The sequence below is a fragment of the Capra hircus genome, chromosome 22 (assembly GCF_001704415.2).
Source record: "Capra hircus breed San Clemente chromosome 22, ASM170441v1, whole genome shotgun sequence".
Classification (NCBI taxonomy): Eukaryota; Metazoa; Chordata; class Mammalia; order Artiodactyla; family Bovidae; genus Capra; species Capra hircus.
In genome coordinates, this window is record NC_030829.1 from 12,951,206 (window position 1) to 12,977,551 (window position 26,346).

At 47.5% G+C, this 26,346-nt stretch overlaps 1 protein-coding gene across 2 annotated transcripts in view; it reads left to right on the forward strand.

Moving 5' to 3' along the window:
• The window catches only part of MYRIP (myosin VIIA and Rab interacting protein), a 221,091-nt gene that overhangs the window by 163,397 nt on the left and 31,348 nt on the right, over positions 1-26,346 (forward strand). For both annotated transcript variants that reach the window (XM_018038374.1, XM_018038375.1), the window contains 3 exons: positions 173-320; positions 2,208-2,836; positions 16,685-16,924. In XM_018038374.1, coding sequence (XP_017893863.1) covers positions 173-320; positions 2,208-2,836; positions 16,685-16,924 — 1,017 coding nt within the window. The remainder of the gene's footprint in view (positions 1-172; positions 321-2,207; positions 2,837-16,684; positions 16,925-26,346) is intronic.

Sequence of the window (26,346 nt, forward strand, 5' to 3'; positions counted from 1 at the left end):
AATACTTTCACAGCAGGATGTACTGATGTGAAGCTTCTGAACCTCAAGATGAGAAAAGCCATTACCATCAGCTGCGTCATCTCCATGCGGTGGGGTGCCTACAGATCGGAAGGCAGTCCCCCTGGGAACTGTGCCTGATGAGGTCACCCCTTCCCCTCTTTTCTTTGCACAGCGGTCGCAGTCTGCATTCTCACTCAGCAGAGAAGATGCCCCGAGGACCCCTTCGCTGGAGGCTGCATCAAGGCAGCCAAGGGAGCAGCAGCCGAGGGAGGAGGAGGCGTTGCCCAGCTGGAAGAGCGTGGACAGGCTGGACCAGACAAGTAACTGTTCTGCGGGGTTCAGAAATGCCGTTGGGAGGCTGCTTGGCTGTCGTGAGGTTGCTCAGCCCCTCCTACCATCAGTCTGAGTGGGGGTGTGCCCATCTGGGACGGCGGGCCCACCAAGGTCTCTCACACAGCACACTGTATATAAGGCGGGCATGTTTCCCATGTGGGCAGTTTGCTTGCTGAGACCTGTGAGGCAGTGGGCAGGTGGTTCAGAGCCCACCTGGCTGCACAGCCCCACTTCAGCTGCCTGTTCTGTGTGGACTAGGAGCAGGTGTCTTATGATATGTAGGCCAGGAGCACCAGGGCTTCCCAGACAGCTCAGCTGGTAAAGAATCGCCTGCAAGGCAGGAGACCCCAGTTCAATTCCTGGGTCGGGAAGATCCCATGGAGTTGGGATAGGCTACCCACTCCAGTATTCTTGGATTTACCTGGTGGCTCAGCTGGAAAAGAATCCACCTGCAATGTGGGAAACCTGGGTACGATCCCTGGGTTGGGAAGATCCCCTGGAGAAGGGAAAGGCTACCCACTCCAGTATTCTGGCCTGGAGAATTCCATGGACTGTATAATCCATGGGGTCACAATGAGTCGGACATGACTGAGACACTTTCACTTTCCCAGGGACACCAATCCAACCTAGCATTCATTTCAGCGTCCAAGATACCACAGCTAATATGGCCCCCAGGCCCAAGCGTCAGGACTCTTCAATTACTCATGCTAACAAGTGTCTCCACAGCAAACAAACAACAAAGAAAGAGCATTTCAAAATTTAGACTAAGAAACTGACAAACTTAGGAGGTTTCATAAGCACTTCTAGCAGACAGTCCATTTCGCAAAACAGTTCCTGCTGGCTTATGAGCATTCCAAATAAATTTGTAAAGGATCTTGGTTTTCAAAACATGTTTTGTGCATAAATTTCTCTAAACTAAGGCACCTATGTGTAAGTTTATCATTGCATTAAAACACAAAATTTAGCTCAACAACACCACACGCAAAAAAAGATTTCACCCGCAGCTCAAAACGCCATGCACCTCTCAGGATGAAGACTTAAAGAGCAGAAAGCACTTGCGTAGAAAACTGCTGGTTTTTCTGAGGACCACTCGGCCCTTGACATGCTAAGCTGTCCAGACTAACCCCAGAGGTCTTCAAAGATGTCTGATCTGTTTCGCAGGAAGCAGATTACTCCTTGGGGGCACTGCTCCATCCCAGCAGAGCAGAAATGTACCACAGAGGAGGCACAGAGGTCATCCCAGAAGGTTAATGTCCCTGGAGTATTTTCAGAGGTTCTGTTTATGCCTCAGGGAAAGGGCCGGCTCTGGAGCCTGTTGGTCCACGGCTGAGGTCAACTGTAGGGATGCTAAGTAAACCCACCTTCAGTCTTCAGACTTGACAGTGCCTTCGACAAATTCATATCCCCCCAGACACATTCTCACTTCCCAGACCTTGACTGAGCACCTGCCGTATACACACCACGTGTGCTCAGTGTGGGGAAATAAAGATCCGAGGGCAGCCCCTGCTCTTGAGTTTCTCAGTGTGAGTTGGAGACGGGTTTACTCAGCCCACAGCATCCCTACAGCCTTCCCAGCCTCTGCTCTTTCCTCCGCACGAGCTGACTTTGGGACAGTGCAGGATGACTGAGACCCAGCCCCTGCCACAGGGCCCCTGTCACCAGGGAGGAGCCCTGTGCGTGGTCAGCCAGGATGGATACTGGAGTGAACCAGAAAGGCTGTCACAGCAACTCAGGGAAGGAGGAGCCCACTCTGGGTGGGGAGACCAGAAAGAGCTCCAGGAAGAGGGGCGCAGAGGAGGAGGGCTGTTTGAGGGGCCCCTGGCTCTGAGGTGCTGACAGTCCTTCTCTGGCTTTTCTCTCCCTCCTGCCCGCAGCTGTGGCCCCAGTTCTGCAGAGCCCTGATGGGAACTGGATGGCCCTGAAGGATGGGGCTCTGCCCCCAACCCGCCTGCTGCCCAAACCTAAGAGCGGCACGTTTCAGGCCCTGGAGGCGGCCTCCAGCGTGGCATCCGCCTACGATGATCTGGGCTCTGACAGCGAGGAGGACTTTGACTGGAGGGAGGCCTTGAGCACGCTGTGCCTGCAGCCCCGGGCTCTGCCCGGGGAACCCCAGACTCAGCCCGCACAGGCTCCGGGCTCAGACCAAGGCCCCTCTGCCTCCTCTGGGCCCTCGCCTAACCCCGAGGCTATGTGGTCTGACTCGGAGACCTCCTCGGTGGGCTCATCCCGGGAAGCTGGGCACCGGGCCAGGCTGTCCTGGTTGCAGAGGAAGGCCCCCCGGAACCCCGCAGCCGAGAAGATGCGCCTACAGGGAGAGCTGGATGTGAACTTCAACCTTCAGGCAGCTGGCAGGGAGACCTCAGACAGCAGCGAGCCTGAGGAGGCCCCCCACGCTGCAGATCGGAGGGCCAGAAGGTGGAGGAGGGCCCGGGGGGGCTCCGAGGAGCTAAGCAAGGAATTGCCTTCCCCCAGTGGCCACCCTCTGGAGCTGGACACACATCAGGTAACAAAGCAGGGTGCACATAAGCACCCACTCATTTTTAAGTATGCTGTGCCCCTCTCCAAGCAAGAGTGGCATGGAGAGTCCTGGATTCTGAATCCACAGACCCAGGTTCTTATCTTGGTTTTGCCACTGACACAGGTCACAACTCTTGGAGGCATACCCTCCTCTCTGGAGATGAGAGCTTAGAGTTCAAAGTGGGCTTGCAAAGTGTGGCCCCCAGACCAGCCGCAACCATAGCACCTAGGAACTTATTAGAAATGCACATCCTTGGGCCCTGCCCCAGAGCTGCTGAATCCAACATTCTGGGGATGGAGCCCAAACTGTCTTGGTGATTCTGCTGTGTGTTAAAGTCTGAGGGCCCCTGGCATGGAGTTAAGGGGATGGGATCTAGAATCAGCCTGCCTGCGTTCAAATCCAGCCGTGTGACTTTGGACAAGGCATCTTCTTCGGTCTCAGTTTCCTCATCTGTCAAATGGGGATATTAGAACCCACTTCAGAGAATGGCTGTGATGAGTGGATACGTTTGTAAAGAGCTGAGCTCTCTCCTAGAACACAAACAAGGGCACAGTCAGTGTTGTTCCGATCGCGTAACTGAGGGCACAGTTTACTAACATTCTGTGATTCTTGGTTCCCATCATAAGCCATCTCGAGAGTCCTCAGTGCCTCCTCCCTCATGGTTTAGCTCATGAACCCCCTTAGAGAATCTGATTAAAGCTACAGAGTCTCTCTCTAGAAAAACGCTCCTCTATGCACACACTCTCTCTCTCTCTCTTTTTTTACTTACAGTGTCAGGCAGTTCGTGGACCCGCATCCAGATTAACTTGCTATTCTCTGGAAACACCCCGCGCATCCCCAGCTCTGGGTCTAAGATCATGCTGTGACCTTGCCCTCATCTCTCCCTGGCCATCCATGGTGATCTCTTCCACAGGGATCACCGTGGACTGAGTATTAAACTCTGTGATGCCAACGGAGGCCTCCCCATAGCAATGTTTTCTAAAGTGACATAGGTGAAGCCTGGAAAGTTCACGTGCCCTTTTGAGCCGTTTGGAGCCGCGAGCCTATGGGAGGTCTGTCCAGCTGCCTCTGTCTTCTGTAGGCACAGCATCACTGCCACTCACATAACTACCAACGCGGCGTTTTAGGCCCCTAGGGAAACCACACCCACTTTCTGAACATCATTGCGTCTCCCATAGTACCCAGCTACCGTGTCTTGCATTCTCAGTTGGGGTTCCACAAAAAGCAGGTCTAGGGTTAAAAATCTGGTTGTAGATTTTGAGAGAAGCAATCTCCCAGGAAACCCAAGAGTGAAACCAAAAAATGAGAAAGGCCGGTGAAGATACAACATAGGCCACTGGGGCCCCATCCCACCAGGGACCTGCTGAGAAGCCACGTGGGCCACAGCTCAGAATTCTGCCCCCAGAAGATGGGCAGCAGTTGCCCAGTCTCCTATCTCCCACTGGTAGAGAGAGGCCCCACCCAGGGTGGGCCTAAACTTCATACACAGGTTTGCATGAATGGTGCCTGAGAAATCCCTCAGATGGAGAGAGAGATTGGATCTGAGGTGGAAAACCATCAGTGGGTCAGAAATTGTCCCCCATAGCTGTGGGCAACTCATGTAGGTCCAGGGGGATACAGCCCGGGACATCACCAGCATCTGCTACAGTAAATGTATCAGCTTCTATGAAGGTGTCAGCCAGGTCCCTGATCCCGGGGCCCCCGTTAAGGCAGTCGTGACCTCAGAGGTCTTCAGGTCACAGAATTTAGCATCAGTGCTGCCTGATCTCCTAATACATTACTCAGAAATTTGGTCCAGGCTCTCACTTTCTCCTCTGTGAAATAAGATCATTACAGATCTGCCATGTGAGTTTGTCATGATCATAAATGAAAAATTTATAAAATTCTGTTGAACTATGATTCAGTATCATCTAGCTCAAGTCGAGACAGTTTTCCAGGGACTCTGGGTGACTTGCCTCAAGGGATATTCTTGGAGGTTGTCTGCGTGGTTGAAATGCAGGTATAAAACAACACCTATCCATCACCACTAGGTGCCTGAAGCTCCCCATTTATTCTAAGGTGGCTTGTAAGTTGTCTGCTGCTGCTAAGTCTTAGGAGGCATCAGCAGGGAGAAGGCGAGGGCCCGCTGAAAGGACCCGGGACCGACGCCCTCTGCCTCCCTGGCAGTGTCCTCTCCTCCCCACTAGGTGGCGATGACATTGAACTTCTGGGGACTTCAAAACCCTGGCCCTCCTCTGTCCTCCCTTCTGTTTAATATACTAAGGCAGTTCTCCCCTCAAAAAAGAAAAGGTATATAAATGTATATTTTTAACTATTTGTGTACTTATAAGGGCTTCCCAGATGGCATAGTGATAAAGAACCCTCCTGCTGATGCCGGAGACACACGAGACGCAGGTTCGATCCATGAGTTGGGAAGGTCCCCGGAGGAGGGCGTGGCAACCCACTCCAGTATTCTTGCCTGGAGAATCCCCACGGACAGAGGAGCCTGGCGGGCTACAGTCGGGTCGCAGAGTCAGACACGACTGAAGTGACTTAGTACGCACGCATGCACGCATACTTATAAGTATATGTATATATGCAAATATATAAATAACATAGACGTTATTAAAACATACAGATATAGGCGGGCTTCCCTGGCAGCTCAGTCAGGAAAGAATCTGCCTGCAGTGCAGGAGACCCGAGTTCGATCCCTGGGTTGGGAGGATCCCCTGGAGAAGGAAATGGCAACCCACTCCAGTATTCTTGCCTGGAAGATACCATGGACAGAGGAGTGTGGCGGGCTATATAGTACATCGGGTTCCAAGAGTGGGACACAACTTAGTGACTAAACCACCACCACAGATATAGTCTGCCTTGACCACAACCCTACATCCCTGCTCTCTCCCACCAAATGGCTACAGTTGTATTTGGGCATCATATATGTATAGCACATTTAGAAATATTATTCTGTAAATGTATCTGTGTTTCAGCAAAATCGGCCTCCTACTCCCTCTATTCTTCCACCGCTTCTTCCTAACAGTAAGCGATGGAGAGGTCAGAGCACACAGCTCTCTGCATCCCAGTGGTCCCCAGCGGGGAGTGCGGGAGTGGGAGCAATTTGTCCAGGATGCAAGCAATATGGGGGCATTGCCTGATGGGAATTTTAAAACAATAATAAATCAAATCCAAGTCAGTCTTTTTGTTATCACCTTGCACTGCTGCTGCTGCTGCTAAGTCGCTTCAGTCGTGTCCGACTCTGTGCGACCCCATAGACGGCAACCCACCAGGCTTCCCTGTCCCTGGGATTCTCCAGGCAAGAACACTGGAGTGGGTTGCCATTTCCTTCTCCAATGCATGAAAGTGAAAAGTGAAAGTGAAGTCGCTCAGTCGTGTCTGACTCTTAGCGACCCCATGGACTGCAGCCCACCAGGCTCCTCCATCCATGGGATTTTCCAGGCCAGAGGACTGGAGTGGGGTGCCGTTGCCTTCTCTGATCACCTTGCAGCAGGCACGGACAATTGTAAGTCATGCTGATGACAAAAGAGCTTTACCAGTGTTGCTCCAAACATCCCACCCAACCCCCCAGTTCCCCAGGGTTCCAAGGCAGGGAGGAATCCACAATCAATAGTTCCTATAATGATGGACATTCAAGACTGTTTCAGTGTTTGGTGTTTTAAACACTACCGCAGAGAGCACCAGTGTGCAAACCTCTTTATACAAGTACAGGAGTAGACTTGCCGACTCGAGGGAGAAATGGATCTTTAATTTTAATGAGTACTCCCCAAATTAAACTCCAAACTTCCCAGCAGTCTGCAGAGCCACACACTGTGGCGCACATTTTTCTCATACTGTCAACAATACTTGGTGTTGTCAGTCTGTTACATTGTTGCCAACTTTATGTGAGGAAAAAAATATATTTCTTTTTAGTTGACATAGTTACTACTGAAATTGAATATTTTTTCCTATATTTACAGCTATTTGCATTTTTTTCTTCTGTGAAAGACACATTTATATGTTTCTTCTATTACTTTGTCAGACTTTTTCTTCTTGATTTTTAGAAATTAGTTTTATTTTCTAATGCACTGTAGATCTTTGTTCTTTGATGGTTACACACTGAAAATACTCTCCCGTTGTCTATCACTTTCACCTTAACTTTAAGTATATTTTACATGCAAAACATCTTGTTACTAATAACTTATTGGTTATTTTCATTTCCTTTAAATTTTGTGTCTTATTTGAGAAAGTTTTAAATCGCCAAGTTTTCAAGAATGTTTTCCTGTTTTTTTCCTAATACTTTATAATTTTGAATTTTACATTTAGCTCTTTAGTCCATCTGTACTTTACTTAGGGGGATAATGGGAGGTGAGAAGTGTTTCTCTGGTGGCTCAGTGGTAAAGAGTCTGCCTGCAACGCAGGAGACTCAAGAAACGCGGATTTGATCCCCGGGTTGGGAAGATTCCAACATGGAAGTGTCATGTTGGAATGTCACAACATGTCAACCCACTCCAGTGGTTTTGCCTGGAAAATCCCAGAGGAGCCTGGCAGGCTATAGTCCAAAGGGCCGCAAAAGAGCCGGACACAACTTAGCAACTAAGCACAGCGTGCACACAGCATGAGGTAAGGCCTAGCGTTGTTGTCATCAGATCATTACTGGGTGATCAAGCTTATATCTGCAGGAGACTATGAGCAGTTTTCTGAGTCATGGAAGTCATATTAGAATCATAAATCCATTCCTTAAAAGATGCTCCTCCTGGAGCTGAGATCCCAGAGAAATTTATCCCATGGGTCCTTATGGAGAGAACACAGAATAAATACAGCACCCTCCCCATAAACTGCTTCAAATGAACACACACTTGGAAGGCTGCTTCTCACGGTGTCACTCAGTGTGGGCCAGTACATCTCTCTAGGGACAGCTCAGTCAGCTCAGGTCTATGAGGGGCCAAAATAACCTGACTTCGAAACTGGTCCGAGCTGCTCCTGGATCGGGTTGGGGGATCTGTAAAGGAGTGAATGGCTGCCTCCCCCGAGCCCTGGTTCATGAGTGCTGTACAGCTCTGAATTCAAAGAGAGGCACTCTGAGACATCTTGCAAGACCACGCATGTTGGTTGTGGAGTGACAGCACCCCCCACACCTGTGAACAATGAGCCACCTGTCAGATCCACCTACCTCTGAGGTGTGTTAAGAGAACACTCCCAAGCAAGCCCTTCGGTCTAATTCAAGCTGTATCTGAATTTCCTCCAATACACAGACTAAAGGATGAGAGTCCCCACTTCTCCACCCCAATTCTTCACCGTTGATTTTCATAGCTTGTTAGCATGGAACCTTCCTTTACATGAAAACTTAAAGAGCTGCTCTGAGACAAGGCTGCCAGTTCCTCATGCCTCTCACTCCCACCTCCACAGCAGCCTCCGCAAGTACAGATCGTAACTTGGAAACAGTTCAGAGCACTGTATGATCAAATACCCCCTGCAAAGAAGAAAAATCTTAGACAAAGATCTGTCAAGTGATTCCCCTTGTTAGTGAGAATTTCTGGGTGCCTCCATGACTAGGTGGTTGCAGAGAACAAGTCTAGAAAGCAATAAGATATTTACTGTATATAATGGTTTTTCTTTAACATTCTTGTGTCACAGGCCCTGATGAATTATTAAGTTTTCTCCTCAGTGGGGAAGAGAAATGTGCATGAACACAAGTGCTCAAAGCTTTACATTTTTAACCAGGACTCTGTTGGATATTAAGGAAATGACAACCCACTGCAGTATTCTTGCCTGGAGAATCCCATGGACAGAGGAGCCTGGTGGGCTACAGTCCATGGGGTCGCAAAGAGTAGGACACAACTGAAGGGACTTAGGATGGACGGACCAAAAATGATGACTTTTGTTTTGCTGTAGTTAAATTATGGCCCTACTTTGGGTGGATATTAAATAGCGGGGCTCCCTGTCAGTTAAAGCCTTTACTTCCTTGTGGCAGTAAAGGCGTGCTCACCCCATGAGGGAAATGTTGAGCGCTCTCTAGAGTGGGGACTGCTTCCCAGGTGGCTCAGAGGTAAAGAATCTGCCTGCCAATGCAGGAGACACAAGTTCTATCCCTGGGTCGGGAAGATCCCCTGGAGGAGGGCATGGCAACCCACTCCAGTGCTCTTGCCTGGAGAATCCCACGGACAGAGGAGCCTGGAGGGCTACAGTCTATGGGGTCCCAGAGAGTCAGACGTGATGAGTGACTAAGCATCAACAATACAGCGGGGGCTGGAACCCAGCCCACTCACAGCAGGCAGCAGGTCCTTGGCAATGAAAAGACGGGGATCGGGAACAGCCCTCAGCCCCACTATCCCCGCCCCTGGCCTGAAGTTCAGCACATGGTTCTTTAGGAGCCTCTTCGTGCCCCTTCTAAGATTCTGACCCTGATGCTGGCACTACTACCCAGGTACTGAATCGCTATCAAAATCCAAGGATCATGTGACTGAATCTACAACCAGTTCCAATGCTGAGTCAGAGAGAGAGAAAAAAAGATGAAGTTCACTGTTAATGCTGCTTCCTTCCTAAAAGATGTTTCCACAAAGTGACAGGCCAATGTAGTCAGTATGAAATTAACTGTGACTTAAATGCCTATTCCTCATATAAACACTGACCTGAGAAGTCCAGGCTAATGGTTTTCTGGGTATTTTGTACGGATTGCCGTAATTCCAGGGAGCAAATGGCTACTATTTCAACAAATGGCGTAGTTAATTCTGCCAGACAGGAGATTCCAGAGGGAAAGCAGACCAGGGGCACGGCCCACCCGTCAGAGGGATTTGGGCACTGGAAGAGGGATCCGGGTCCCAGATTTCATTGAGGTTTTCTGGTGCCTCAGACGGTAAAGAATCCACCTGTAATGCAGGAGACCCAGGTTCAATCCCTGCATCTGAAAACTCTCCTGGAGGAGGAAATGATGACTCACTCCAGTATTCTTGCCTGGAGAATCCCATGGACAGAGGAGCCTGATGGGCTACAGTCCATGGGGTCACAGAGACAGACACGACTGGATGACTAATACTTTCATTTTTCTTGTTTATTTTTAAGTCAATTTTATAATAAGAAGGGCTCAGCTTGGGAATCACACCAGGACAACCGACCTGTAACTATAAAAGTTAAAATTGAGCCTTCCAGCTGACCTCCAGGTGCTGAGCTCACATAACCCCTTCACCAGACTGGTCCCCAAGGCCCGGGCCGCCCTGTGCGGCTCCACTGGCCCAACTCAGACCCTCGCATGGGGAGGAGTGCTCCTCGAGGCAGGCAGATGTATTTCCGTATTAAGTCTGATAAAATTCCAGGTTCCACCTTCCCATTTCCACCCTCTTAAGCTGACCAAGGATTTGACACATATTTTTGTAGGTATGACTGTTCTTATCACACCAGTTATTTTTTAAAATGCCTTATTCACCAGAGTACAGCATGTGAATAAATCTACTTTGGGGTTAACATCAATACATCGGGAGAGGATAAACCTCCACCTTAAGGCACCAGAGACAGAGCTTTCCCAGGCCCGCAGAAGAAACGGGACATAGGTGGAGTCGGCCAGCCCCAGGCTCTTTCTGCTGTTCTCGAACTCGGGATCACTGTGTATGCCAAGGAATTTGCACGTAGAACCACAGCCATTTGCTGTGTAAAGAGTCTCTAGGGTTAGTTAGCCTGTTGGGGCTTTCCTCTGTAGTTGACCGAAATAATATCTAAAAGCAAGCTGCTGAAATGCTGACTTTTAGGTCAGGTTCAGCATCTTTCATCCCTGGGGCTGGCGAGGGCCACCAGGACACCCGGGTATCTTCAGTGAAGGCTGACCTGTGACATCTGAGAGTAATCCTTTAGCGGGGCTCCTTTGAAGAAGAGGGAGGAGACCCAGAGGCTCCCACCGCCCCACCTCGAGTGACTGACAGTTGAAAGGCAAGCTCTGGGAAAGTGATGCTAGGACCGGGGTGGTCCAGCCTGGAAGACATTGACTTTCCTCCCTTAAAACGTGGGGAGAATCTGGATGATGATGGTGATGAGGCTGAGGTGGAGAAAAACTGCTTTGAACTAAGGCAGGCAGGATTCCCAGGTCTATAAAGACAGACCACTAGGCTGATTGAAGGAAAGGGGACTGAGAAAATCTGAGAGTACCCATCGCCAGAGTGCCGCTAGAAAAAGGATCTCCTCACCCCTCTATAATTTCCCCTTATGAAACAAGAGGTTAAATCCTTTGCATCTCGGGTTCTTCCCCTGCTCTGTGGTTCTGCAATCTGGTCTCCCTCCAAGGAGTGTGGGTTAGTGTGGAGCTTCTGGCTTTATCCTGGAAGAATGCAAAGAGCGTGGCCTTTAGGGTCAGGCTGTCTTCAGCTCAGCCACGCTCTAGCCACGTGACCTTGGACAGGCTACTCGTGTTAGTGTCCTCAGGGATACAGAGGGAATGACTGGGCCTCTGGAATGAGCTTCTGTGTGTGCAGCACCCGGAGCAGTGTTCACCCACGCCACACGGCCGGGCTCAGCCACAGGAACCCTCCAGTTCCTTCCTCCACCCCTCACGTCCCCATCACCTCCATTTATGTCCACCTCTGTGTTTCTTGATCTTGGGAATTCATGGATTACCCAAGAATTATCAGAGGGTATCCGGTTTGAGGATGGCTGCATTAAAACTTAAATACTGTCAATGTAACAGACCTGTTAGCGCCACCAGAAGCATAAATCAAAGGAATGGCAATCCCCTGGCCGCACTCGGTGGCAAGGTGGTTACCCCGGTAACCCACAATGTGCTTTTTTTAGGATATCAATGAAACAAAAACAAAAATTTAAAGATTAGTATAAAGAATTTGCAGACCACAGAGAACCTCTTGGAAAAGAAGGTGTGCTAGTTTATCTTAATGAGTATTCTGTCATCAGGTATTTAAAATTTTGCCGTACAGTTGTACTCATTTCACATGCTAGCAAGGTAATGCTCAAAATCTTTCAAGCTGGGCTTAGTACAGGAACCGAGAACTTCTAGACGAACAAGCTGGGTTTGGAAGAGACAGAGATCAAATTGCAAACATTCATTGGAAAATAGAAAAAGCAAGAGAGTTCCAGAGAAACATCTACTTCTGCTTCATTGACTATACTTTGACTGTGTGGATCACAAAAAGCTGTGGAGAATTCTTAAAGAGATGAGAGTACCAGCCCACCTTACCTGTCTCCTGAGAAGCCTGTATGCAGGTCAAGAAACAAGAGTTAGAACCAGACATAGAACAACTGACTCATTCAAAATTGGGAAAGGAGTACAACAAGGCTGTATATTGTCACCCTGCTTATTTAACTTGTATGCAGAGAACATTATGAGAAATGCCAGGCTGGATGAATCACAAGCTGGAATCAAGATTTCCAGGAGAAATATCAATAATCTCAGATATGAAGATGATACCATCTAATGGCAGAAAGTGAAGGGGAACTAAAGAGCCTCTTGATGAGGGTGAAAGAGGAGAGTGAAAAGATGGCTTGAAACTCAACATTCAAAACACTAAGATCATGGCATCTGGTCCCATCACTTCACGGCAAATAGAAGGGGAAAATATGGAAGCAATGACAGATTTTATTTTCTTGGGCTCCAAAATCACTGGGGACAGTGACTGTAGCCACAAAATTAAAAGACGCTTGCTCCTTGGAAGAAAAGCTATGACCAACCTAGACAGCATATTAAAAAGCAGAAACATCACTTTGCCAACAAAGTTCCATATAGTCAAAGCTATGATTTTCCCAGTAGTCATGTACAAAGGTGAGAGTTGGACCAAAAAGAGGGCTGAGTGCTGAAGAACTGATGCTTTTGAATTGTGGTACTGAACAAGACTATCGAGACTCCCTTGGACTGCAAAGAGATCAAACCAGTGATCAAATATTAAAGGAAATCAACCCCAAATATTTATTGGAAGGACTGATGCTGAAGCTGAAGCTCTGGTACTTTGGCCATTTAATATGAAGAGCCAACTCACTGGAAAAGACCCTGATGCAGGGGAAGACTGATGGCAAAAGGAAAAGGGGGTGGCAGAGGATTAGATAACATCACCAACTCAATGGACATAAATTTGAGCCAACTCCGGGAGATAGTGGAGGACAAAGGAACCTGGCTACAGTCCATGAGGTCGAAAAGAGTCAGACACAACTTAGCAACTGAACAGCAATAACATCATCCTTATTTAGCCAGAATCTCCACATTAGGCGGAGAAGGCAATGGCACTCCACTCCAGTACTCTTGCCTGGAAATCCCATGGACGGAGGAGCTTGATAGGTTGCAGTGTGTGGGGTCGTGAAGAGTCAGACACGACTGAGCGACTTCACTTTCACTTTTCACTTTCATGCATTGGAGAAAGAAATGGCAACCCACTCCAGTGTTCTTGCCTGGAGAGTCCCAGGGATGGGGGAGCCTGGTGGGCTACAGAGCATGAGGTCACAAAGCGTCAGACACGACTGAGCATGTACGCATGCACTCCATACACTAAATATAAGTGTGCAAAGAAAAGGCAGCTTTTTCCCTTAAATTTCCTCATCAGTCTTCCCACTCTGAAGAGCCAGGAACGTAAAACCAGCCAATCCAACAGACGCTTAGCTGCTTGCAACTTTCTGTTTAAAGCTGTATTTTTAAAGTAAATAACCAGTCACCCAACCCCTCCACTTTCTCCACCTTCACCATCTTGGGTTGTGAGGGGCCTTCTGGTGTCCTCTGAGAGCCGAGCAGTGTTCCTGGTCATTGCAGATCTCTCAGTGATGGGGCCCCTGTTCATCAAGTCATCCCCTGCACTGTACCCTCAGCCTGGGCATCCCGCCAGTGTCTAAGGCTCCGCCCCTTGTGTGCTCAGTTAGAACCCTGGATCTCTCCCTCAGGCCCCACCTCAGCTCTCACTTTCATCCACTTCCAACCCTGTCATGCAGCTCCTGGTCAGCTACCTCATTTCTACTCTAGGGAGCTCCTGGGTGCTCACCTTCCAGGAACACCCAAGATCTTCCATGAACCAGCTTCTGAGTACCCTTGGTGCCACCCAGCAGCCTGGGGAGACCCAAGAGCCCAGAGATACTTGACAGGTAAAGCTCACTCCTTAGACGCCTGCTGTGCTGTGCTAGGTCGCTTCATTTGTGTCCGACTCTGTGAGCCCATGGAGTATAGCCTGCCAGGCTCCTCTGTCCATGGGATTCTCCAGGCAAGAATACTGGAGTGGGTTGCCATGCCTTCCTCCAGGGGATCTTCCCAACCCGGGGATCAAACCCTCATCTCTTACGTCTCCTGCATTGGCAGGTGGGTTCTTTACCACTAGCTCTACCTGGCAGACGCTTACTCCTCTGCAGTCTGACCCAGGCCTGTTTTCTCCACACCCCAAAGCTCCCCATGCTCTCCACCTCTGAGCCTTATTCCTCTAACTGTGCCGAGCAGCTTCATGCACCTTGGGTCTTAACCGTCCTGCTGCTTCCTCACCAACAATGCCTATCCCATGTCAACATATTAAAATGCTCCTCATCTCTCAAGAACCTGCTCAGAGACCATTCTTCCCGTGGAGCTCCCCCCAAGTCCTAAGACCATAGGATTCCTCCTTCTCAAGCATTCTGGGGGCATCAGCCACCTCTCATGAGGTCCTCACCATTGATTCTTACTCAGGGCCAGAAAAAAAAAATCATCATCCAAGGGACACTGTTTATCAGTCTGGTGATTTTTTTTTTTCCACTTCTATCATCTGTCTGGACTTCCCTGGCAGCTCAGAGGTTAAAGTGTCTGCCTGGAATGCAGGAGACCAGGGTTTGATCCCTGGGTCAGCAAGATCCCCTGGAGAAGGAAATGGCAACCTACTCCAGTACTCTTGCCTGGAGAATCCCACGGAGGGAGGAGCCTGGTAGGTCCATGAGGTCGCTAAGAGTCGGACACGACTGAGTGACTTCACTTCACTTCAACTGTCTCCTTTTAATTGCCTTTATATAAACAGCTCCCTTAAGCATTTGTCCAATTATAAACTGAATCAAGCAAATTTGATACATGAATTTCATAAAGAATCTGCCACACCTTTTTAGCAGAACAGGATGGTCTAGATTCTTGTTGCGAAATGTTGTGTGATGAAGCCATTCCTGTCAAATGATGAACTGAATGAAAATACCATCTTTTCTCTTATCCTGATAGATACATTGTTTACGCATTGATTCTTTGTTTACTCATCGATTCTTTATTTACTTATTGATTCTTGGGTTTGAGAAAATTCACTTAGGACACTGTCATCTGAAGACTCTTAGTCTGAGATTTCACTTAGACAACCAATTTCTTCCATCATCGTTAAAGCCTGTGGAGCTGCTCTCCAACTTCATCTTCTGAGTCATCTAATAATTGTGAAATGTTGTTCTCTCAGTTTTTTTCCTTTGCCATTATGAAAAATTTTGAATTCCCAACTGTATACAGTGAGCTAAAAGCAGACTCAAAATGGTGATGATTTATTTCTATGTTGAATCATCCTTCTAAGTAATTCCATTTTTCTCTTTTGTTATTCTAGTCTCTTTTTAAGCAAAATTGATGAGTAATGATGAAAGATAATTCCCGGGATGATAAAACAGCAAAATATTTCCAAAGATAAGGAAAATGAGATCATGAAAATCTCATCATGTGTCTTAGATTTATAAAAGGGTCCAATGAACCCAGATAATAATTGCAAGATGGAAGGAGTTTTGTTTACAGAATTAGTACATTTTCTCTTTGTTCTTGGGGAGTTCTTCAATAAAGAATAAAAGTCATGAAACACCAAGCCTTTTAAACAGATAAGACAACTCAAAGAGGAGATTCAAAAGCTAATATTGTGTGCAGTGGACCCTGATGGTAGGCTGGGGGTTATCTTGTTAAAATTCCATACACATCTGTCCAACATGAGGTGAAGAATAGAGTGAGACTTAACGATTTCCATGTCTTCCTGGAGTTTCCCAGGCCCGGTCAGGGCTCTGCTCACGGAGGGAGCTCTAGGAGATGGTAGGAGCCAGAGATGTAATTGTGTGACTATCAAGGGAAGGTGGCATAGTATTCCTTACGTGTGCACAAGAACTTCACACCATCTCAAAATCTTTGTGATCTGTCCTGAATACGGTTCTTTCCTCTCTCCCTTTTAGCTGGGTAACTGCTGCACTTTGAATCTCAACTCAAACACCACTTCCACGAGCCAGCTTTCCCTAACTCCCAGCTTCTCTGCACTTAGCAGGGTTTTAGTGTCTCTTCCACTGGGAGCTGGTGGAGGTTTGCTCAGACTTGCATCCTCAGTACCAGCACAGTGTTGCCCCTAGTAGCCACTGGATAAGTATTCTGCAAATGAAAAACACTGAATTCACTTTTCTGACTACAGATGCTCACCTGCCTAGAGTTTGTTTTTTTTTTTTTTAATTGAAGGATAATTGCTTTACAGTATTGCATTGGTTCTGCCTAAAGTTTTAACAAAGTGTTAAGATGCATATGTTTGAGAAAGTAAGAATAAAAAGTAAGAGCTCATCCATAGGGAAAGCAGATCAAGCAAGAGCTTCATTTTCCTGGTTTAGTTTACCTTCATTTTCATTGACCTTTGGTGGTTTAGTCGCTAAATCATGTCTGACTCTTGCAACCCCATGGACTGGAGCCCACAAGGCTCCTCTGTTCAGGGGATTTCCCAGGCAAGAATACTGGAGTGGGTTGTCATTTCTTTCTCCTGGGGATCTTCCCAACTCAGGGACTGAACCCACGTTTCCTATGTCTCCCGCCTTGCAGGCAGATTCTTTATCCGCTGAGCCGTCAGGGAGGCCTGATGTAAAGGACTGACCTTTACCCGGAGATTATCGGGAACAACATGGCTATAGAAAAAGGGTCTTCAGCTCGTGATTCTGGCTTTCCTTCAGGTGCCGGGTGATTTACCAGAGATTGACATCAGCAGTGAGGCTCGGCATCCCCGGGCCGACACAGACACCACAGAAGAGAAACGGAGGAACAGGCTGTACGAGCTAGCAAGGAAAATGAGTGAGAAGGAGACTTCTTCTGGGGAGGATCAGGAATCCGAGCCCAAGACCGAGTCTGAGAACCAGAAGGAAAGTCTGTCCTCTGAAGACAACAGCCAGAGTGTCCAGGAAGAGCTGAAGAAGGTAAGGGCTGCGCAGTCACAGCACATGGCCCAGTCTCTGCCTGGTCTCTTGCCGCTGGGGTGAGGCTCTGTGTTTGTGCTGAGATGTGCTGAGACCCCAAAGAGCACTCTCTAAAATGCCCATCCCTGTGCACTTGGGAGAGCCCAGGAAAACTTGACTTGATTAATGCAGAGTTATTCAATCAGGAAAACAGCCCCGCGTGTCCTTGGATATCTCCCAAGACCTCTCATATCCCATCTTTCATCAAGACAGCCCTTGCTGTCTTTCGAGTCTGTAATGTAGCACCCACAGTCTCTCTTACTGGTAAGAGCTGTGTTATTTCGCACCACCCTCCCCCCAAGGAATGTTTCCTGTGGAATGAGGGCATCTAGCCAGCCCTCTTTTACCAGTGCTAAAGCTTCATGTCATAGTATAAAGTCTTTGCACTGAAAGTTGCCTTCTAGGTCACTATCTCTGCAGTTTTCAGATTTGGGCTTGACTTACTTAGAACCTTTCCCAAACAAACCTTATATGGAATCCCAGGGTTCTAATCAGATACAAACACTGCTGCTCCGAGGGGTCCCCAAAACCCCAGTCACTTTGATCTTCAGTCCCACCGTCCTCTCTTCCTTCCAAGCCCAAGTAGGCCACCGAGTTCCAAGGGACATGGTGTGAAAACCACAGAAAATAGACCCTACCTCTGGCAGAAGGGGATCCCAGCCTCTCTCCCACCATCCTCCATGACATGCCTGGGCTCCCCCCACAGCTCCTCCCTACGTCGCCCACCCTAGACTTGACCCTGCTGCCTCCAGTGGCAGGGGAGAAGCCAGCGTTTGTTCAGCGTCTCCTATGTGTCTGGTGCTTTGCATGTGTTAGTTCATTTAATGTAAAACCTTTGCAGCCGACACAGCCCGGTGCTGCAGAGGGAGAAATTGAGACTAGTGAAGGTCCTCACTCGAGGCCCACAGCTAGTGAGTTTTGGAGCCTCAAGTCACAGGCTCCTTCCTTCATCAGCTGCTGCTTCTGAAACTCAGATTAGATCTTGTCTGGTAATATCTCGACTTCTTTGTACTTAGGATCCATTTTTACCCTGTTCTGAGAGTAGGCTCTCTAAGCTAATGACTGCTGGTAACCCATATATATAGTCCATGAGCCCCCTTCATCTGGTCAGCAGCCAAGCTGGGGTGCTAAGCAGGGGGCTGGCCAGCCCAGAAGGGACCGCCACAGAGCAGTCTGCACCATCCTTTGTGGCTGAGCCCCTGAACCTTCCAACACCTCACACTCTGCCTTTCACTCATGCCCAGCCCATCCTCCATAACCACTGAATCCTCCCTCATAAACCAGCCAGTTCCTGTGCCTGGGGATGGCGTATTCGTCTTTCCCCTGGCCTGTCTGTGGGTGGAGAGCAGATTCTGGCCTTCACAAGCAGCCCTTCCCTGGGATGTGGGCTCCAATCCCTTGCCTCCTCTACGGTTATGAGCTTTGATCCTCTCTGTTGCTTGAACCGATGCCCCATTACAGTCACATTTTGTCTGCTAGGGCTGAGAGCCAGATGGCAGCTGAAGCATAGTGTGTTATTTCTTATGATGACTCCACATCCTACTGACTTTGCTGCCTTGTGGTCCCAACTCACGCTGTACCAGTGGGGTGCTGGACTGGGATGAGTACGGAACATTCAACCCCCCATTCAACTGCGAGCCTCACCTTCTGGAGGCACAGCCACCCATCTGTACTGGGCTCTTCTGGGCGGAATGTGAATAGGAAATGGAGGAAAGTCCTGGGCACTTTGACCCTTCCTGCCTCCACCTTGCCCTGTGCCCTCGCTGAGTAGGAAATTAGGGGTGTCGCTTTTACCCAAACTCCCAAAGGTGTCAGTTTCCCAAAGTTAAAGTCTTTCCCACCACCAACCACGAATCAGTGTATATAAAAACACAGATAGCAAACCAAAAGAGAAAATTAATATATCTTTCTCCATCAAGAATTAAAGGAAAACAGAAATAGAGGTTCATCTATGGAAGGTTGTTTAGAATCAGAAGGGTGTAGAGAGAGGCTTCAGGGTTAGAGAGCATGTGAAATGCAACCATGCAGCTTTCAAATCCTGGACTTTGGTTCTACATCTAGGCCTTTTCTTGTCTGCTCACTACACCTGCCTCCTAGCTGCCCGCTGAGGCCCCTCCAGTCCTTTCTCCACTCAGCGGCTGGAGCTGCCCTGTGGCCCTTGAACTTGCTCCCAGCATGTCAACAAGCCCATGTGTTTTTATATCTATCCCTAGGACCCTGTCAAACGCATGTTGGCCTCATTTGTACAATGGGTATAACCATGCCCCCTTATAGAGTTGAGACAACTGAATTTTACAGCATAGGCGTAAGACAAAGCCAGAGCCCAGCAAACAGCAATAACCTCAGAGCCCCTTTAACAACCTCAAGGAAAAGAAACTTCACTGCTGTGAAATGACACCCCTGTGCTAGCACTGAAGGAAGAGCTTAGTGCCTGTTTCCCATCCGTGCGTGCTGTGTCAAGCCAGAGGTCTCTAACCACATGCGGTGCTTTGTCTTGCTCTGAAGAATGGGATGGGGAAATACTGCATCAGAACCTCCCAGGCTCCCACCTTCAGGATCAGAGTAAACATGGCTTCCCTTGTAATACGGCCACAGCTAGTCTGTGCAGTGCACACATGCAGACGCACACACAGCTGGGCTGGGGAGTGGATCTGGGCTGGAGAAACCGTTCCAGAAGCTGTTAGTGCTCGCCTCATCTCTTTCCCGTGCTGCTGCACATTGGCCCACGGTCCACCTGCGTGGGGGTCCCTGACACAGCAGGAGTGCCCCTTCCTGTGCAGAAGGCAGGCTGGGAGCGTCTAGACTCTAGACACTGGTCTAGAAGCACAGTCTAGGCCATGCTCCCCTCCCCGAAAAGAGCCCTATCCAGTGACTGATAGAGTATAGATCCTCCAGCTCCTTCACCTCCGCTGGGGCAATGACCCTGGGATGTATGCTGCCCACTGATGCCCGACTTCCCCAGTAGATCTTGCTCTGGGCACCCGCAGTGAGGACCAGCTCAAGTGGGCTATCTTCCCTTCCCTCCCTCTCTTCTCCACTCCTCCACTGGCTCCTGGGTCCCCTTCTCAAATAAACTCCAAGCACTCGAAGCCATGTCTTGGGATCTGCTTCTGGGGAAACCAGACTGAGACAGTAACCAAACCAGAGAACACATGGAGCCCCCAGGTCACAAACACTCCCTGCAGTGTGTGTGACTGAGCGGTGGGGAAATCTAAAAGCCTAGCTGATGGCTAGCAGCCTCTGCCTGACCCAGAGCATCCCTCATACAGACAGAGCCTCATCCAGACTTCACGTCCCTCCTGCCTCTACCGCGGATTCTGCAATATGGGGTCCATAGCAGAATAATGTGTATATTCCCATCAACACAGGGACATCAGCGGCAGGTCAGTGTCCTTAGTATGACAACCCATGTAGCAATCAGGGCTTCACAGTCTTGTCCAGCAGCAGAGGAACCATTTTAGAAATAGGCTTTTTCTGGACGGGAGTCAGCCCTTGGCTGTAGATAGAACTGGTCCCTACAAATGATTCAGTTTGGCTGGGTGTTCCACGCCTGAGGATGAGTTAAGGATGATCACTGCCATCTGAGTTTTAACTACCTGAAGAACCAGCTTATAAAGCTTGGGGCTAGTCCAGAAACCTGGACTCCTAGGGGGTTATATTTTTAACTGAAGCCATCTTGGTTCCATTGAACCTCAGTGGTCAACCTTCCATACCTTGGGATCCTTCAAGCCCAGGAATGAGCATTTGCTCTCCTCCACCACTAGGCAGGTAACCATGGTTATGGGAGAAAGGGCTGGCTAAAGTGCTTCCTAGAACCATCTGCCTCTAGATATGTAGGTGCTACATTCCTGAGGGCAGGATGCAAAGAAGGACCAGGAACTCCTGGCCGGAGTTTGGAGGCTACCTGCCGGGGCTGGATCTCCCACAAACCCCTTATCTCCCAGGCTTACAGCAGAGACCCCCAAGGTCCCTTCTGGCTCCAAAGAGTCATGGCTCTAGACATGTCATGAATTAAATACATTTTTGTTTCCTGAAATGAGCATCATTTATGACACTATTTATATGACAGAAGATGTCCTGTGTGTCAAACTTTTGGAAAATGAGTGTTGAAGACCCAGATTAGTAACTTCTTGCATTACAGTCAAATCCATACATGCAATGTCTTAAAGGCATTATTTAATGTCTTTGTTTATTAATTATCACAGGTAACTGAATCATTGTGTTTTATTTTCACAAGGGAGTCACAGACCAGCAGGTATCTCCCCTATCCACAGTTTCATGAAACAGTTCTCATCAAAGTACTGAGCAAAAAGTAATAAGTGCCTTTCTCTGCAAATAAGAGATAAATCTGTACATCTTCTCACAGCCACTCCTCCTTGATTATATCAAGTCACATAGAAACAGAGTCGTGGTCAGTGGTCAAGCAGACAGATTGACTATTGTCTAAGAAGCCCAGAGCTGAAGGTCTCTGCAGCTTAACGTGTTGTGAAACACTTGTTGCTATCACAGTGTTGACATAAAGTCAAGAACTGTCCACACATGTCTCATCCTTGTAAAACGGCTCACCATCCACATGAGGGTTCAGTGTCTCTCACTCGAGGTAGCATTATTTGAGAAGCATGTCTCCGTCTTTAGTTGGTGCTAATTTGAATGTAAGGTTCAATCCTAATTTGTATCTTACAAGCTGCACTGATCTCAGTAGGCCTTATGCCTGTTGAGGAATCAACACCTCTTTTCTAAGATTCTATTAAACAACTGGCTGTAGGGAAAAATAGAAGCTTTACCACTTAGAGCTACAGCTTTTATCCACAGTGCTTGAACAGATGAAGTTTCATCTTACCAGGTTGTCACTGGCCTCCTTCATCCCCACACTCTTGTCCTCCGTGTTTGGGGTAGGGGACTTTGAGGTTGGGAAGAGGGTTCTGGGTTCTCTCCTGGATCATGAGGACTTCAGCAGAACATCTTCCTCTCTAGGCAAAAGATGAGCTAAGCCCTTGAGAATTAATATTCTCATAATGCTAGTAGATAAAAGGGCAGTCTACATAAGCAGACAATTGACCAAAAACAAAAAAGAATAAGGTAAATGACCAATAAGCATATGAAAAAATATTCAATTTTCATTATATCTCAACTGTATTCAATGCAGCACCCAGCCCAGAACTTGGCATATGTTCTGTGCATGCATTCATGTTCCCCATTCAGAAGCACACTGAGGCAATGGGAAGGCAGCCACGAACAGGGCAGAGTTTAGCATTTGTTCAGACAAGCAATGAAAATGCAGATTGAAATAATGAAATGCCACTTGCCTAACAAATTAGTGATTAAAAAGGACGATAAGTCATGTTGGTAAGAGTTCAGAGGACCTGGCAGTCTAATGCGCGCAAAGCAGCGCATATTAGCACGGCTGACTTGGTGACTCAAAGCAATCAAAGTGTGCGTACCCTTTGATCCCGCAAATAGACTTTCGATCATTTATCCTAAGGAATAACTAGACGAGCAGCCAAGGGTATATCACAATGCAGTTCATTGAGTGTTATACTTTTATATTAGGAAAACTCTGGAGCACCCTAAGTGTCCAACAATAGGGAGTTTTGGGAAGATGGAGGGGATGAGGTCCAGAACACAGGCGGGGTGTCAGCATTGGAACAGCAAAGTCAGAATGGTCCAGATATAAGTAAGTGGGTAAATTTGATGTTTAGGAAGATGAACAAAATTTGTTTTATGTTCTAAGCCTCCCCGAACCCCTTGCCCCACTTATTGAAGCAACATGCATAGTAAAGCCAACCCACTGACACCGGGTTGTGAAAGAAAGTTAGTGTTTATCGCAGAGCTCTAAGCAAGGGTGGGGATGGCTAATGCTCAAAAGGCGGGAACTCCCGCTGGCTTTCAGGGAAAGGTTTTTAAAGACAAGGTGAGGGAGAGGGTTGCAGGGTGCATGATCGGCTCATATACGTTCTTCTGATTGGTTGTTGGTGAGGTAATCGGGAATCAACATCATCAACCCTCTGACTCCATCCTGTCTGGGGCCTTCATGATGGTGGTCAGCATGCAGTAAACATGGTCCACCTGATGGGGGTTTCAGTGTCTGCAAAACAGCTCAAAGGACATGGCTCAGAAAATTATCTATAGCCCTTGAGAGGAACCAAAGGTCTTTGACTTTGTTTAATAGCTAAACTATTATTTTGTCTTGCTTGACTGTTTTCCTTTGTTTCTGCATTTTCTCACTTCTAAATGTATTAAATTTACTCTTTAGAACTCAGGTTTGGCTTAGGAAGGTAAAGTCTTTCTATAAACGAGAGGCAGGCAGAGGACATGGGAGAGTCTGTCCTGGGAATTCCCCATAGGGTCCTGCTTGGTTACATCTCTAGCTCCCTGAACTAGAAGGCAAGTTTGCCTTCTGAAAGTGAGGTGATGGTGAAATTGGATTGTCAGGATTGTGGAGAGGGTTTGAAATAGCTATTGCATAGAATGGGAGAAAACTGTGTGGAGAAATATAAAGGATCCCCAGGGTAAAATCAGAGATCAAAATCATTTACTGGAGTTACAAAGAACCTGTAAAAGAAAACAGCAACTCTGTGCTCTAAATATAAAATAGACAAACAATTCAGACCTACGATATAGCACAAGGAACTATATTCAATATCTTGTAATAACCTATAATGAAAAAGAACCCGAGAAAGGATAGATAGATATGTTTAACTGAAGCACTGTGCTGTATACCTGAAACTCACACAACATTGTAAATCAACTTCAATTTAAAAAATAGAATATAGCAAATTTGATGCAAATGAATGCAAAACAAAAATTCATCTTATTCCAAGAAAAGGTCTAGTAGGAGCAGGTCTATTCATGAATCCAGACCATTCAGCACAATATACAGTACAGCTCAAGGATTCTGGGGTTTCCATGAGAACTCCCCATTTCATAACTAAGATTCACAGATATGAATCTCAAGCTAGATTGGAGGGGTGGGGAGAAAAAACAGAAATTCCCTGGTGGCTCAACGGTAAAGAATCCGCCTGCCAATGCAGGAGACATAGGTTTAATCCCTGGGTTAGGAAGATCCCCTGGAGAAGGAAATGGCAACCCACTCCAGTATTCTTGCTTGGAAATTCTCCTGAACAGAGGAGCCAGGGGGGCTACAGCCTATGGGGTCACAAAAGAATTGGACATGGCTTAGCAACTAAACAACAATCCATCCATTATAGGAAAAAAAAAAATGTGAAGTTAAAACTTCACAAGAAAACTGCAGATCTCTAAGAAACCTACCAGTGTGCTGGTAGGAAAGACCATGCAAAGAAGAATTCTTCCAAAATGAGGACAGACATTTAGTGTAATTCAAATAAAAATCTGAACCAGAAGTTTTTGAACTTTTCAAAAGGATTCATAAAATCATCTGATAAAATAAAGAATAATTTAGAAATTTTTAGAAAAATAAAGAGGACCTATTAAGATAGTACATTTTGTTTTAAAGGTAGAGTAATTAAACTTATGAGATATTAGTAGAGGATGCAATGAACTAGTTCAGAAGTATGGTCTAGAATATTCTTAGTTTAACTCATGATTTATCTCCTACTTACCACCTACCCACCTCTTACCCCTGGACAGGCAGAGATCAATTTTTAATAAATGTGTTGAGACATATGTGCACTTGTTCTTTGGGAGGACGTGATGTGGCAGGAGAGGAAGGTCCTTAGTGTTCACCCAAACGAAGGAATGAATGGCCATCCCTGGTTGGCAGGCCCAGCATTGTGTACAGGAGACACCAACGGAAAAGATGCCAGCTTCCCGTGAGAAGTGGTAGCACAAGTTCTAGAGTTTGAATCCCTATTCATTTACCATTTGTTCAACAAATCATTGTTGAACTATTCTAAGAGCTAGAATAATACAGTAGGGACTGGCGAGGAAAGGTCCCTGCTCTGGTGGAATTTCCCTGCTGTTGAGGGGCGACAGCTGAGAAGTGTGTAAACACACACAGTGGATGGTGTGCACAGTTACCGGTGCCCAAGAGAAGATTCAGCAGGACAGTCGTGAATAGAGCTGGGAGGAGGATGTGTCCTCGATGGTCCTGACTTTTCTGACCGACTGTGCTTTCCACTGAAACCCAAAGGACAAGAAGAAAAACGTCAGGCAAAGATCTAAAGGAAAGGCTTTCCAGGCAAATACATGCAAGGCCTTGAGGTGGAAATGACCTTGACAAGTTCAAGGAACTGCCTAAAGATGAAGAGTAGCTGGGGCAACGTAGCCAAGGAAAGAGATGAGGAGAAGGTAGGGGCCAGAGCAAGCCAGCCACGTGGGCCGTGCAGAGGACATCGGCTTCTGTTCTGCGTGAGACAGGAAGAACCTGGAAAGATTTCAGCAGGAGGATCCTATCATTTATGAAGATCCCTTTGGTTGCCAGGTGCCACCTCCTTTCCAAGTGAACGTGGAAGGTGGTTTCCTGTGTCATCAGGCTACTTCAGAGCCAAGCACGCGCCCTGGCAGAACCCTGTTTACCGACAGCCATGGGGAAGTGTTTCCAGTGAGTATCAGGAACTGATCTTCTGAAGAACAGCCAGAGGGCAAAAAGTGAAAGAGATCGACGACCAGGGGTACCACGGTCAGGGAGGGAGTCCTGCTACTGAAGACTTGCCCCGGGCAGGTTTGGTCAAAGGCAGTGGCCCCAGTGTTCCCTTCCTCTCTCATCGTCACCAGGTCCTGGAGCAGCCATGCTCAGGTGCCTACATCAGACTACAGGGACTCCACCCAGGAAGGGAGAGAAAATGACCTCGGAGAGACATACAGACCAGTGGGTTTAACTCCATAACTAAACTAAATGTGCAAATAACAGACTTTTAAAAATTCATTTCAATCATCACCATCAAAAATAATCTTACTTTTTTCACATATAACTTTGACCATCAAAATCTAGATGATTTTAGAACCCCAACACCCCTAGAGGTCCATTCTCTAATCTCTGTTACATTTCATGCCGCAGTTGATTACACATGCTAATTTATTAGGTCCGTGCTCCAATTCCTTTCCACAATTCTGTGCCACCTTCTTTCATCAAGTCACTCTCTGGGGACGTGAGTCTGTTCATGGAGAATATATTTTGACGGGTGGTAGAGGCATCGCCAGAGCGCCTTATGTTTCATGAGAACTGAAACATATTTGCACTGAATTTTTCTAACAGATTTCTGTCATCTATTTAGGATGACATATGGAGTTTCTTTTCTTACCTTTGAGGAGGAAAAAAATACATGAAATCAGGGCATTTGGACAAATTTCCTTGCTTGCTCTGGTGGTTTGATAGGAGCATTTCAGAGAGCCAAGGCAGCACCTGCGACGCGGGACAGAACAGTAATGAGCAGGCTGCGAAGTCTGGATCACATTTGGAGCAG